At 39.2% G+C, this 15,354-nt stretch overlaps 1 protein-coding gene across 3 annotated transcripts in view; it reads right to left on the bottom strand.

The window, feature by feature from the left end:
• GDAP2 (ganglioside induced differentiation associated protein 2) overlaps positions 1–15,354 on the bottom strand; it is a 93,697-nt gene that overhangs the window by 27,546 nt on the left and 50,797 nt on the right. For all 3 annotated transcript variants that reach the window (XM_074381194.1, XM_003933529.4, XM_010344070.3), the window contains exons 12-13: positions 14,392–14,446; positions 8,135–8,278 (exon numbers count right to left, since the gene is read on the bottom strand). In XM_074381194.1, coding sequence (XP_074237295.1) covers positions 8,135–8,278; positions 14,392–14,446 — 199 coding nt within the window. The remainder of the gene's footprint in view (positions 1–8,134; positions 8,279–14,391; positions 14,447–15,354) is intronic.

Below are 15,354 nucleotides of genomic sequence, written 5' to 3'. Positions count from 1 at the left end.
AACAACTCTATGCACATAAATCAGTAAACCTGGAAGAAATGGATAAATTATTGGACACTTGTATCCTCCCAAGCCTAAACCAGAAAGAAGTTGAAACCTCGAATAGACCAGTAACAAGGGCTGAAGTTGAGGCTGCAATTAATAGCCTACCAACCAAAAAAGCCTAGGTCCTGATGGGTTCACAGCCAAATGCTACCAGACATACAAAGAGGAGCTGGTACCATTCCTTCTGAAACTATTCCAAACAATACAAAAAGATGGAATCCTTCCCAAACCATTTTATGAGGCCAATATCATCCTGACACCAAAACCCAGCAGAGACTCAACAACAAAAAAAGAAAACTTCAGGCCAATATCCATGATGAACATAGATTCAAAAATCTTCAATAAAATACTGGCAAACAGACTGCAACAGCATATCAAAAAGCTTATCCACCACGATCAAGTAGGCTTCATCCCAGGGATACAAGGCTGGTTCAACATATGGAAGTCTATAAACATAATCCACCACATAAACAGAACCAAAGACAAAAACCACATGATTATCTCAATAGACATAGAGAAGGCCTTTGACAAAATTCAACAGCCCTTTATGCTAAGAACTCTCAATAAACTAGGTATCAAAGGAATGTATCTCAAAACAATAAAAGCTATTTACAACAGCCTACAGCCAATATCATACTGAATGGGCAAAAAGTGGAAGCATTCCCTTTGAAATCCAGCACTAGACAACGATGCCCTCTCTTACCACTCCTATTTGATATAGTATTGGAAGTTCTAGCCAGAGCAATTAGGCAAGAAGAAAAAAAAATAAAGGGTATTCAGTTAGGAAAAGAGAAAGTCAAATTGTCTCTGTCTGCAGACGACATGACTGTATATTTAGAAGACCCTTATCATCTCAGCCCCAAATCTCCTGAAACTGATAAGCAACTTCAGCAAAGTCTCAGGATACAAAATCAATGTACAGAAATCACAAGCATTCCTATACACCAATAACAGACTAAAAGAGAGCCAAATCATTAGTGAACTCCCATTCACAGTTGCTACAAAGAGAATAAAATACCTAGGAATACAACTAACAAAGGATGTAAAGGACCTCTTCAAGGAGAACTACAAACCACTGCTCAATGAAATAAGAGAGGACACAAACAGATGGAGAAACATTCCATGCTCATGCCTAGAAAGAATCAATATCGTGAAAATGGCCATACTGCCCAAACTAATTTACAGATTCAATGCTATCCCCATCAAGCTACCAATGACCTTCTTCACAGAACTGGAAAAAAACATTTAAACTCATATAGAACCAAAAGAGAGCCTGCATAGCCAAGACAATCCTAAGCAAAAAGAACAAAGCCAGAGGCATCATGCTACCTGATTTCAAACTATACTACAAGGCTACAGTAATCAAAACAGCATGGTACTGGTACCAAAACAGAGATACAGACCAATGGAACAGAACAGAGGCCCTGGAGGCAATGCTACACACCTACAATCATCTGATCTTTGAGAAACCTGACAAAAACAAGCAATGGGGAAAGGATTCCCTGTGTAATAAACGGTGTTGGGAAAACTGGCTAGCACTGTGCAGAAAGCAGAAACTGGACCCCTTCCTGACACCTTACACTAAAATTATCTCTAGATGGATTAGAGACTTAAACATAAGACCTAACACCATAAAAGCCACAGAAGAAAACTTAGGCAACACCATTCAGGACATAGGCATAGGCAAGGATTTCATGACTAATACACCAAAAGCACTGACTACAAAAGCCAAAATAGACAAATGGGACCTAATTAAACTCCAGAGCTTCTGCACAGCAAAAGAAACAATCATGAGAGTGAACTAGCAAGCAACAGAATAAGAAATAAGTTTTACAATCTACCCGTCTGACAAACGGCTAATATCCAGAATCTACAGAGAACTAAAATAGATTTATAAGAAAACAAACAAACAAACATATCCAAAAGTGGGTGAAGGATATGAACAGACACTTTTCAAAAGAAGACATATATGAGGCCAACAAACATATGAAAAAATGCTCATAATCACTGATTATTAGAGAAACACAAATCAAAACCACATTGAGATACCACCTCATAGCAGTTAGAATGGCGATCATTAAAAATTCTGGAAACAGCAGATGCTGGAGAGGATGTGGAGAAACAGGAATACTGTTACACTGTTGGTGGGAGTGTAAACTAGTTCAATCATTGTGGAAGAGAGTGTGGCGCTTCCTCAAGGACCTAGAAATGGAAATTCCATTTGACCCAGCAATCCCACTACTGGGTATATACCCAAAGGATTATAAATAATCCTTTTATAAAGACACATGCACACGTACATTTATAGTGGCACTGTTTACAATAGCAAAGACCTGGAACCAACCCAAATGCCCATCCATGATAGACTGGACAAGGAAAATGTGGCACATACACACCACAGAATACTATGCAGCCATCAAAAACGATGGGTTTGTGTCCTTTGTAGGGACATCGATGAATCTGGAAACCGTAATTCTCAGCAAACTGACACAAGAACAGAAAATCAAACACTGTATTTTCTCACTCATAGGCGGGTGTCGAACAATAAGAACACAGGTACACAGGGAGGGAAGCATCACACACTGGGGTCTGTTGCCGGGGGAAAGGGAGGGACAATAGGGGGGTGGAGAGTTGGGGAGGGATAACATGGAGAGAAATGACAGATGTAGGTGACGGAGGGATGGAGGCAGCAAACCACATTGCCATGTGTGTACCTATGCAACAATCCTGCATGATCTGCACATTTACCCCAGAACCTAAAGCACAATTAAAACAAAAAAAAAAAGAGAAAAGAATGCCAACTGGCTCTCTTTCTGAAATGGTCTCAGTATCATTGTTATTTAGATTAAAAAATAGGTTCTGATTACCTTCAAAGGTCCCTTTTGATCCTATAAAATTTATGTTGCTATTTCAAGTCACATAAATCCCAGAAAAATAGAAATTCACTGAAACTTAGGTTTCTATGTTTTTTAAGCAGATACTAACCAACGCCACTTCACTCCTTAACCAAATAAAGAACCTTCTATATGCAACGCATTATTTGAACATGATAGTGAAATTAACCAACTCTATACTCATGTCTTTTCTCTGATCATATTTTTAAATCTTCCTAACAAAGAAAAATGTTTCCTTACAAGGTAACATGAAGCTACCTACTGGTATCTCCATTTCAATGTCTGAAGAGCACCTCAAACCTAATGTGTCACAAACTGAACACAGTACCTGTCCCTTCCCCCTAGTATTTCAACCCTCTTCCCCCAAACTGCTTCTCTGTGGTGGTAGTAGCACCATCCACCAAGTCTCCCAAAGCAGAAACTTACTTTCTGCTTCATTCTTAGTGGCTACTCAGTCACCAAATGATATAAATTTTATTTCCTAAAATGTCCATTCCTAAATATCTCTACAATCTTCAAATCCCTGCCATTGTCACTAACACTGCCCTAACAATACTGTCTCATTTATCTTCCAGCCATTATTAACAGACCTCATCTTTTTCCCGTGGACTTACCCCGAACTCTAGTCATTCTCTATGCTCTTTCTATAGTCATTGTCTAAACAGGAATGTAATCGCAATTCTCCCTTGCAGAACACTCTCCACTGACTACAAAGCCAAAGACCTGCAGCACTAATATGTGAAGTTACTGTATCCAGCGATGTGCTCTCTGCCCGCCCCTCCCACATCATCTCCTGATACCTTCTGCTATGGTTTGAATATCTGACCTCTCAAACCTCATGTTGAAATTTGATCCCCTTGCTGGAGGTAGGGCCTAGTGGGAGGTGTTTGGGTCATGGGGGCATATCCCTCATAAATATCTTGGTGCTGTCCTCATGGTAATAAGTTCTCACTCTATTAATTTCTGTGAAAGCTTGTTGTTAAAGAGACTGGCACCCTGCTTCCTTCTCTCTCTTGCTTTCTCTTTTGCCACATGATCTCTACACCCACTGGCTCCCCCCTCCCCTTCTACCATGAGTAGAAGCAGCCTCAATCCCTGCAGAATTGTGAGCTGAAAAACCTCTTTTCTTTATAAATTACCTAGCCACAGGTGTTCCTTAATGGCAACACAAAATGGATGAAGACAGATTGGTACTGAGGAGTGGGGTGTTGCTTTAAGGAGACCTGAAAATCTGGAAGCAGCTTTGGAACTGGGCAATGGGCAGAGGTTCGAAGAGTTTGCAAGGCTTAGAAGATAACAGAAAGACTTAGGGAAAGTTTGAAACTTCTTAGAAATTGGTTAAGTGGTTGTGACCAAAAAAAAAAAATGCTGACAATAATATAGACAGCAAAGGCCATGCAGGTAAAGTCTCAGATGGATATGGGAAACTTAGGAATTAGAGCAAAGGTCACCCTTGTTACACCCTAGCAAAGAAATTGGCTGCATTGTGTCCATCCCCTAGAGCAGGCGTCCCCAAATTATGGCCCGCGGGCCGCATGCGGCTCCCTGAGGCCATTTATCTGGCCCCCCGCCGCACTTCAGGGGCACCTCTTTCATTGGTGGTCAGTGAGAGGAGCACAGTATGTGGCGGCCCTCCAACAGTCTGAGGGACAGTGAACTGGCCCCCTGTGTAAAAAGTTTGGGGACGCCTGCCCTAGAGTTTTATGGAAGGCTAAACAATACTGGTACCCTATGGTATCTGGTGGAAGAAGTTTCTAAGCAGCAAAGCATTCAAGAAGTAGTGTGACTTCTTTTAATAGTTTATGATCAGATATGAGTGCAAAGAAATGACATAAAGTTGGAATTTATAATTAAAAAGGATGCAGAACATAATTATTTTAGAAACTCTCAGCCTAGGCACGTGGTAGAGTAGGAAAGAACATTTTCAAGAGAGGACTCTAAGGGTGCTGTGGAGCGACCAGTTGCTAGAGAGATTAGCAAGGATAAATCTTTGAGGTAGCTCCTTGCATCAAAGGCCCAGAGGACTAAAAGAACAGAATGGTTTCGCGGGACAAGGCTTTAACACTTCAGGATGCTGCTCCCTGCATCCCAGTCCCTCTGGTTCCAGCGATGGCTTAAAGGGTCCCAGGTACCGCTTGGGCCACAGCTCTCTGGAGGGTACAAGCTATAAGCTTTGGTGGCTTCCATGAGGTGTTAAGTCTGCAGGCATGCAGAATGCAAGAATGGTGGAGGCTTAGCAGCTTGGAACTAGATTTCAGAGAATATATTAGAAAGCCTGGGTTCCCAGGCAGAAGTCTACGGCAGTACAGGAGCACCTCCAGGCAGTCCTCACTAGGGCACTGCCTAGTGAGCTATGGGGTTAGGTTGCTCCCATCCAGACCCCACAATCAGTCTAGAAAAACCTCTGGCATTCAATTCCAACCTGTGAGAGCAGCCATGTGGGCTGCAACCAGCAAAGCCATGGGATTGGGAGTGCTCAAGGCCTTGGGAGCCCACCCCTTGCACCAGTGTGCCCAGTATGCAGAACATGAAGTCAAAGGAGATTTTGGAGATTTAAGATTTGATGTCTGCTCTGATAGGTTTCTGACTTGCAAGGGGCTGGTTATGCCTTTCTTTTGGCCTATTCCTCTTATTCCTCCCTTTTGGAATGGGAATGTTTACCCAGTGTCTATATAACCATTTTATCTTGAAAGCAATAACTTTGATTTTGATTTTACAGATTTACAGTTGTGAGGAACTTGCCTTGAGTCTCAGATGAGACTTTGAATTTCTAAGTTGATGCTGGAACAAGTTAAGACTTTTGGGACTACTGGGATGGAATGATTATATTTTGCATGTGAGAAGAACATGACGTTTGGGTGGCTAGGGGCAAAAGGCTACATTTTGGATATTTGACCCTCTAAACCTCATGTTAATATTTGATCTCCAGTGTTGGAGATGGGGTCTAATGCAAGGTATTTGAGTCATGGGGTGGGGAGGATCTCTCATAAACGGCTTGATGCTGCTTGTGTGGTAATGAGTAAGTCCTTGCTCTATTAGTTCCTGTGAAAGTTGGTTGTTAAAAAGAACGTGGCACCTTCCCTTCCTCTCTCTTGCTTCCCTTCCCACCATGCGATCTCTGTACATACTGGCTCCCCTTCCCATTCTACCATGAGTGGAAGCAGCCTGAGTCCCTCACCAGAAGCAGAAGCTGGTGGCCTGCTTCTCATACAGCCTGCAGAATCCTGAACCAAATAAATCTGTTCTATATAAATTACTTAGCCTTGGATATTCTCTTACAGCAACGAAGAAATGGACTAAGAAACCCTCTTTTGTATCTTCCCCATTTTTATGCCTCTCTTTGATCTAATAACTCAATTTTAGAAAGTTCTAGCATACATACAGAGAGATGATCCAATGAGCCAAGTGTTAGATTATAAGTTAGTTTACTTAATTTTGATTAATTACATTATGCCTATATTTATACAAAAATATAACAGCTGCCGGGCGTGGTGGCTCAAGCCTGTAATCCCAGCACTCTGGGAGGCTGAGGCGGGTGGATCAGGAGGTCAAGAGATCGAAACCATCCTGGTCAACATGGTGAAACCCCATCTCTACTAAAAATACAAAAAAATTATCTGGGCATGGTGGCGTGTGCCTGTAATCCCAGACACTCAGGAGGCTGAGGCAGGAGAATTGCCTGAACCCAGGAGGCGGAGGTTGCGGTGAGCCGAGATCGCGCCATTGCACTCCAGCCTGGGTAACAAGAGCGAAACTCTGTCTCAAAAAAAAAAAAAAAAAAAAAAAAATTATATATATATATATATATATATATATATATATATATACACACACACACACACAAAACAGCTAAAATAAACACCCAAACAAAACTAAAAAAACAAAACCAGGCTTGAGTGTGGAGGAGTTATAGTTGATATTTAATGAAAGCCTGGTCTATAGGCTCTTAAGTATATAGAAAATGCTTTGGCTTAAAATACAAGTCCTTTAGATTTTCTAATCAAACACCCAACATGTACATTTCTATCCCAGAAAATAAATAATAAATCTAGACACTGGCTGTGAACTGTCATTCCAAATTTTGAGTATAAAAATATTCTTTAGTGCCTTTCACATTTTCTGCTATCCATTTTTTTTTAAGCATCAAGATGAGTGACGTAGAGTTCAAAGGAAAACACTAAGATCATTCTCCACTCCAGCAATCTGCAGTTAATACAAACTAATGTATTCTTTTCTCTTCCCTATATTCAACAAGTTTTATATCTATGATCCAGCTGCTCCAATTACAAATCCTCTCTGTACAACAGCCAAACATAAAATTTTATTAGCTATTAGATCACATTATACACTTTACTGTGCACATAAGGGAAAAAGAAATTATAGCTAAAGTTAGAGCAATGTTAGAGAGAAACTGTGTTGCAGAATTTTTATTTTACTGTATACACATTGCACAATAACTAGGGAATAATTCATTTCAAACTTAATATAACTTTCAAATATATCCCCTGGTTCATGCATAAAGATACGCAATCAGCAACAGTTAAACAATAAGCCTGATGAACTTTTGGCCAAGTGTGTTGCTTTTTTTTTTTTTCCAAAAAATTACTAAGGTGATACCATAAATAGACACAATAGAATAAACTCTGATGAAATTCATGAGTAGTCCTTTGACTAGTGCTTATGTAAAGGATCCATAAATGCATCTACAAATAATAACAATATCATCAGATGATGCTCTTAAAAACGTTATACAACTTTGAGAAAAATGAAACTTTTAGCAGGGTAAAGACTACTGAGATAGGCTACATGATTTACAATTAATCCTAAAAGTGGACGCCAATAAATTCTTCTGGCTCTGTGCAGATGGAAGGCCAACCAATCTTAAGAAAATTAGGCAGAGGTATCTGTTTAAAATATGGTAGAAAACTTATAATACAAACAAAAATTGGCTCCAAACTCACACAGAGAAATCTCCCACTGAAACAGAGGCAAATCTGGGGAAAATGCCTCTCTTGGGACAAACCCTTTTCCTAAAGTCATCCTAAGGAAAGTACGTTAAATGGTATTATAACGTTTACTAAGACCCACCAATTTACATTACTATCTGGTGATGACGGGGGTTGTGTTCCTAAGTGCTGCCTACAGAACAGTTAATATGCCATGCCAGCTGAGGGAGAACTTCGGGCACCTCTTACCCTGGCGTCGTATTCAAGGACAAAAGGAGGAAAGTCGATCTGTTCCGGTGATATGGCAGAAAACAGCTGGTGGAGGCTGTCCACATGATGGATTTTGTCCTTCAGTCCTGAGACAGAAAAGGTGGTAAAAAACCATGTTGACACCTGATTAACAGAAGACAAAAAATAATTTAAGCTAGTTGCCATGCTCAAAAACATAATCACAATTTGGAAAATTTATAGTAGACAAAAACTGTATTTCAAAATCTTAAAATAACTAGTATTTTTCAAAGTGCCATTTGAGTTGTACAATCATCAGTTTAGTTGATTGTTAATGACATTGAAAAGAAGAAATGAAGATAACACTGACTAGAGACTATACCGAGTTGTGTTTCAGGAAGCCTTTGTTTCTGTCACATGTATGTATGTTCCCATGCGTGCCGTGTGTTAGGGATACACAACATGCTTCTTATTGTGGATTGTGTCAAAACCACCGCATTATTTGGTAGAATGATTGATGTTCCAGTCTTCTGAAAATGGTTAATATTTCCAAATCTCACATTGTGAATTTTTCAAATGAGACTGAAAAGCAAGTTTGTGCCAATATTTGGAACTTATGTATTTTCAGTTGACAGTTGGCATTAGTCTCTTTCTCAAAGTCCATCAAAGTGAATCACTTGGAGATGTGGTACCATCTTTGCTCATTTCACTTAACAACATGTGATCCCTCTCTAAAAGCTAGTCTACAAAATTTGTTCATTCCCAAAAAAAGGATAAAAAAATTCTTGATAGCAAACAATACTGACAAACTGTAGGTAATTGCTAGAGATTAAAATTATTGTTCATCTATCTAAATTGGCAATCACCAATCAGTCCATGTTTATCAACATACAATAGTCCAATAGGGCAGTATGATATTGCTGTTACCCCCATTTTACTTACAGGAGAAGGTAACGTATGTACATGAACTTCCAGTGCACTGGCATAATATACTCCAAATAGGCACAAACTGGGTATGTTATAAATATAGGCCACTTTAGGTGCTTATCATGGATTTCAATCATTTTGTTAATTTTTCTTTGGCATCCTATCATGTTCTTCAGTGCCTGTTCCAAACCTTTAACATAGTCCAGACCCTTAATATGACATGCTTTCTACATACTTAGTTAGAAAAGACAGAATAACAGAGACAACACTGAACTAAATTCTATCAGAATTTTATTCAAACTTCCAGACTCAGAAGAAGTGTCATTTTCACCATTATTTTTTCCTTACAGTTCCCAACAGACTACCTCCTTAACAAAATTCTTATAACCTTACTTAAATCTCTTCGTAGAGAGATTTAAGTTACCTCCTGGTATTTCTGTTACTTATACCGATTTCTCAAATCTCCCTAGTGCCTAGCAGATAAACAAAATTACAGTCCCTACAGTATTATGAGGTACTAACAGAGCCATGAGTTCTCTAGTATTTGTTAAAGAATGAATGAATGAAGATAAGGTCTATTTTATAATGGTTTTTACGGCTTGGGTCACTATTCTATGTTGATGACACTACCAACAATTGACTTAAGGCCTCAAACATTAACATTACCCTCTATAGCTTCTCCCCTCCCATTTTACCAAGTTTATTTGGAGAGAGGTGGGGAGTGGGCAGGGGTAGAACTTGGCCTTCTAGAACCAAGTGAATTAATTTAAACAATCCTTGAATATACAACAAAATCAATTTGTTTAAACACATACTATTATATACCCTCTTGATACAAACTTCTACAAAAGAGATTAGTGAAAATGCCAGATTAAGAGCTCCACAACTAATCACAGAAGTAGCTAAAGTAATGAAAACTCTAAAGAGACTATGGAGATTTTAGAGATTCTACAAAGAACCTAAGGAAATCAATGAGATGGCACAGGTGGAACCAAGAAGAACCTTAAGGTTCTTTCCTCAGCATTAATTATTTTGAGATTCACCATGTTGCTGTGTATGTCAATAGTTCATTCATTTTTATTGCTGAGTAGTATTTTATTATATGGCTGTACCACAGTTTGGTTACCAATTCTCCCAGTGATTGGCATTTGGGGTTTCTAGGTTTTGCTATCACGAATAAAGCTGCAATGAGCATTTGTGTACAAGCTTTTATATGGATGTTTTCATTTATCTTGGGTAAATACTTAGGAATGAAACGGCTGCATCACATAGTAGATGTAGGCTTCACTTTTTAAATAAACTGCCAAATTGTTTTTCACACTTGCTGTAATACTTTGTATTATGATTACCATATGAGATTTTCAATTATTCCACATTCTCACCAACATTTGGTATGGTCAGTTTTTCAAATTTCAGAAATTCTAATAGGGTTGTAATGATATCTCATTGTAGTTAAATCTGCATTTCCCTAATAACTAATATGTTGAAAATCATTTCATGGCCAGCTGCAGTGGCTCACACCTATAATACCAGCACTTTGGGAGGCCAAGGCGGGTGGATCTCGAGGTCAGGAGATCAAGACCATTTTGGCTAACATGGTGAAACCTCATCTCTACTAAAAATACAAAAAATGAGCTGGGTATTGTGGCCCATGCCTGTAGTCCCAGCTACTCGGGAGGCTGAGGAAGGAGAATCGCTTGAATCTGGGAGGCGGAGGTTGCAGTGAGCTGAGACAGTGCCATTGCACTCCAGTCTGGCCAACAAAAGTGAAATGCTGTCTCAAAAAAAAAAAAAAAAAAAAATCTTTTCATGAGCTTAGTTGCCGTCTGTACATCTTTCATGAAGTGTATATGCAAAACTTTTTCCCATTTCTTTAAAAAAAACAAAACAAAACGTAGAGATGGTGGTCTCACTGTGTTGCGTAGGCTGGTCTCAAACTCCTGGACTCAAGCCATCCTCCCACCTCAGCCTCCCAAAGAGCTGGGATTATAGGCATGAGCCACTGTGCCCAGCCTGCAGTTTTTAAATTACTCAAAACACTTCATATAAATTTTAAAGATGGTATCTGAACGAGAAACCCAATCATTTTATAAATAAGAAATTATTTACAAAAATACAGTGAAAATCGTTATCTCACTGAAGTTTTTAATTCAAGAACATAAGGAGGACGTTTCAGTATTTATCATACATAATTTTCACACCATGATTTAGAAAATGACTATTTCTACCATCTTTTACACTTTCCCCTCCACTGGCTCCTACAGTATTAAGTCTATCTTGGTCACTGTACTAATTTTTAGATTATTTCTTCTTGGTCTCCTTCCCTGATCTCAGCAATGTCTTAAGTTGTCCTCTTTGCTCTAAGTCTCTCTGTGGCTTTTTTCATTAATAAATGTAAAAAGCTAAATCTCTATTTATCTGATGGTGACTCTTGATTTATATCTCAGTCCATATTCCCTACATCTCATGACACCTGGGAACCATGGATGACACAGTTCTTTCTCTCACCCTTACTTATCTAATATTTAAGAGATCACTAAAGCTGTTTTCTAATGCCCAAATAAGTAATTTTTCTCTAAACCAACTCACATGTTCCAATTCGCTTATGTTTCATTTGTCGTTGCTTAGACCAGGAAAGAGCAAACTGTTTTGAAAAGGACCATTACCGTAGGCTTCTTATAATAACATTATAAGAAAATGGTTCACAAGGCCTGTCTGAAGGGCTCTCGGAGCAGCGCGATACTGGAGAGGACATGAACATTAGGAGGCCGCTGTGTCATTTCAGTAAAAGCGGATCGTGGGATGAACTAATGGCGAGGCAGTGGGAATAAAGACACAGGCATAAATTTGAGCAACGGTAAACACACAGAACTGAGGCAATGTGCTAGGGGGTGAGACAGAGAAAGTGCTCCAGAACGCCTCTCTGGTTTCTGGCTTAGGCACTTGGGTAACACAGGGAACACAAACAGCAGTTGGGGAACAGGTGGAGGAGTGTATGAGGAGTTCTGTTTAAAGATGCCGAACTTCAGAGGCCTCTAAGACACCCAGGTAAAGATACCCGATCGGTAATTCCATACCACGGTCTAAAGCCTAAGAACAATGATGATGATATGATGACGATGACAACGAAGATAGCTTCTATTTACTGAGCACTTATTGTCAGATAACGTTTTAAGGATTTTACATGTATTAACTCATTTCTTCTTACAATAACTCTAAAAGATAGGTACTGTTATTATTCCCATTTTATAGGGTATAAAACTAAAGTGCGGAGAAATTATACTACTTGCCTGAGGTGATAAATTGGTAATTGGTAGAGCTGGGATTAGAACTTAGGTCACCTGAAACTTGAAACCACGGTTCTAAACATTAGGCTTTATTGGCTCCCCAGATATATGTTTGAAGACTGCCTATATTTTGGAGGGTCACTGAAGCAATGGGAATAAAAAAGGTACAGAATTAAAGATGAGGGTGGAGAAACACAGGAACACTAACACTCAAAGGATGCAAACAGGAAGCCAGGTGCAGTGGCTCATGCCAGTAATCCCAGCCCTTTGGGAAGCCAAGGTGGGAGCATCACTTGACGCCAAAAGTTCGAGACCAGCCTTGGCAACATGGCAAGAACCCCTCTATAAAAATACACACACAAAAAATTAGCCAGGTGTGATGGTGTGCATCTGCAGTCCTAGATACTCTGGAGGCCAAAGCAGGTGGATCCCTTGAGGCCAGGAGTTGTAGGTTACAGAAAGCTATAATCACACCACTGCACTTCAGTGTAGGTGACAGAGTGAGACCCTGTCTCTAAATAGATGAGCAAAGACAGGTCAACAAACGAGACTGAGAAGCAGCAGCTAGAAGGATAAGAGAAACCAGGCAAAAGAAGCCAAGACAAAGTGTGTCAAGGAAGAAGTAATCAACTATGTTAAAGCTATAGGGAATGCCGGTAACATAGAAAAGTGTCTATTATTTTTAGTGGCCCAGACATTTATGGATGATTCTGGTGTTAAAAGCTTCAGCTGGCAGAGCAGGATCAGAATCACACTGGAGTGATTTAAAAGACACATGAGAAATGGAAGACGATGAGCACAGAACAAAGATTATACCAAACAATTTTGATTGTAAAGTGGAGGAGAGAAAAACAGATGTCTTAGCATGCTTAAAAGTTGATAGATAATTTGGATGCAGAAAAGTGGGAGAGGAGAAAGGCATACCTGTTGAAGAGAGGTTCTTAAGGAAATGGAAATACACTCTAGTTTACAGCCTGGGATTAAAATGCCTAGATTCAAATCCAGCCTTTGCTACTATCTGTTACCTTGGTTCCTGAATTCCCTCTAAGCATCATTCCCCTTACCTGTACAGTGGGAGTACTAACACTACCTATTTCACAGGTATACTGCAAAGCTTAAGCAAGATAATTCATGGGAAGAACTGGCAGTTAGTAAGTTCTCAGAAAACGTTAGCTAATGTCATTATTATGGGATCCTTCATTAAGAAGGAACACATTTTTGTGACACAGAAAAAAGAGGCAATGATATGAACAGAAGAGTAGGTTTGCAGTGGGAAGGTAAAGAGCTCTTTGCTGATGGTTTCTATGAGTGAAGAAAGCAGTACAATGGGTTAAGTTTAGGTTTTGATGGGCAGGTATGATGAAAGAGTAAGAGGTCATAGGTTAATTTATGCAATGACGAGAGTGGATGAGGTGGTAAAATGTCAGTTTTAAGCTCGATAGAGCAGAAAATAAAGGTAAGAAAGAAGGCATTTTTAGAAAGAGCAAAAAGACCAAGGGACTACATATCTTGATAAAGTCAAGATACAGGCTTAGGAACTAGGACTATAATTGGGAGCAACACTGCTATATTCCAGCCCTCATGGATCTTGCTGGCTCATGTATAAGGCAGAAAATTAAACACACAATTAAAATAAAAACATATCAATGATACAAGACTACAGAATCGTAAGGGGTTACAATGCAAGAACAGCTACTAGCTGCAGTATTAGTCAGGGAAGGATTTCTGTAAAAAGTGGAGCTGAGATCTGAAGGCCAAGCAGGAGGTAGCCATGAGCAGAGGAGGGAAGTGTCCTCTGTACCAACAGCATAAGCAAGGCCCACATGAGCAAAGAGCACAAAAACAGGCAGGGACTGATGGGCTAACAGCTTTTAAGGGTTGCCCAGAAAGGCACTGGAGTCACATACACCAAAACATGAGGACTACAACTCAAGATCACTTAGCAACCAGGAAATTAGCAGTCACAAGGTGACAGCAACAATTAAGATGCTCAGCTATATCTTAATACTCTGGGCATGTAGTACACATAAATCATAGATTTAGCCAAAGAGAAAAATACTATACCTTTGAACGAAATGTGGGATGAACAAAATAAACAGCCTTCAAATTCCTCTTGTACCTGATCCAGAAATAAAATGACAAGAAAATCAGTATAAGTTCATACCTAAAACCAATTACTATTATAGACAATTAGCTCTTTGCCTGAGTATATATATTCAAAGAAAAATAAAGGCAGCTATAATTTACAGATTGAATTTTGGGTGAATGTCAAAAACAATTCAAACAACATTTCATTTTTTAACGTATCTGTTTTATAGGAGATAATAAGTGCTCTATCAGCTGAGCTAGAGCAACCTATATGTAGGACAAAGTTTTTTCATATTTAACAAACAAATTTATTGTGTGTCATTTTTTAATATGTTAGAATCTCTGGAATCAGAGGTATGAGTTAAATAGCAGCTAAACCACTTAAAATTACAGCAAAATTTTAAACTGAAAGTTTCAATCATTATATTATAACAACTAACAGAATTTGCTGTGTTCCAGAAATTGTAAAGGCTTTCTACTCAAATTCTCGTAACAATTTTATGAGCCCAGTATTATTATTGCAGCTATTTCAGCCCTCCCAAAGTCACCCAGCCATAAAGTGGCAGAGCCAGGAATTGAACCCAGGCAACGCAGCTCCAAAATCATACTCCTATCCACTATTCCATCTGGCCTCTCTACATGTGCCTGAAATTTTTTTCAACAGTCCAGTAATCAACATTGGGTCAGGTGAGGTTAACTGAAAAGGACTTCAGAGAAGTAGTGCAAACTATTTCACAGTTGAGGCCTGTTCCAAGTTAAAGAACTGGTTAGTGGTAGAAGCAGAACTACAGCGGAGCGGAGTTTCCTTTCACATATAACCCACATTCAGGGTAAGCTAAAAAGATATCTACTGGGTAATGAAAGCTTTAATATTCCTAATTAAGATGAGATTTACTGGGAGGAGTAAGATAGCTAGAAATTTACAGCAATTTGCCTTCT

The sequence above is a fragment of the Saimiri boliviensis genome, chromosome 11 (assembly GCF_048565385.1).
Source record: "Saimiri boliviensis isolate mSaiBol1 chromosome 11, mSaiBol1.pri, whole genome shotgun sequence".
NCBI lineage: Eukaryota > Metazoa > Chordata > Mammalia > Primates > Cebidae > Saimiri > Saimiri boliviensis.
This window is presented reverse-complemented; position numbering and strand designations above follow the sequence as displayed.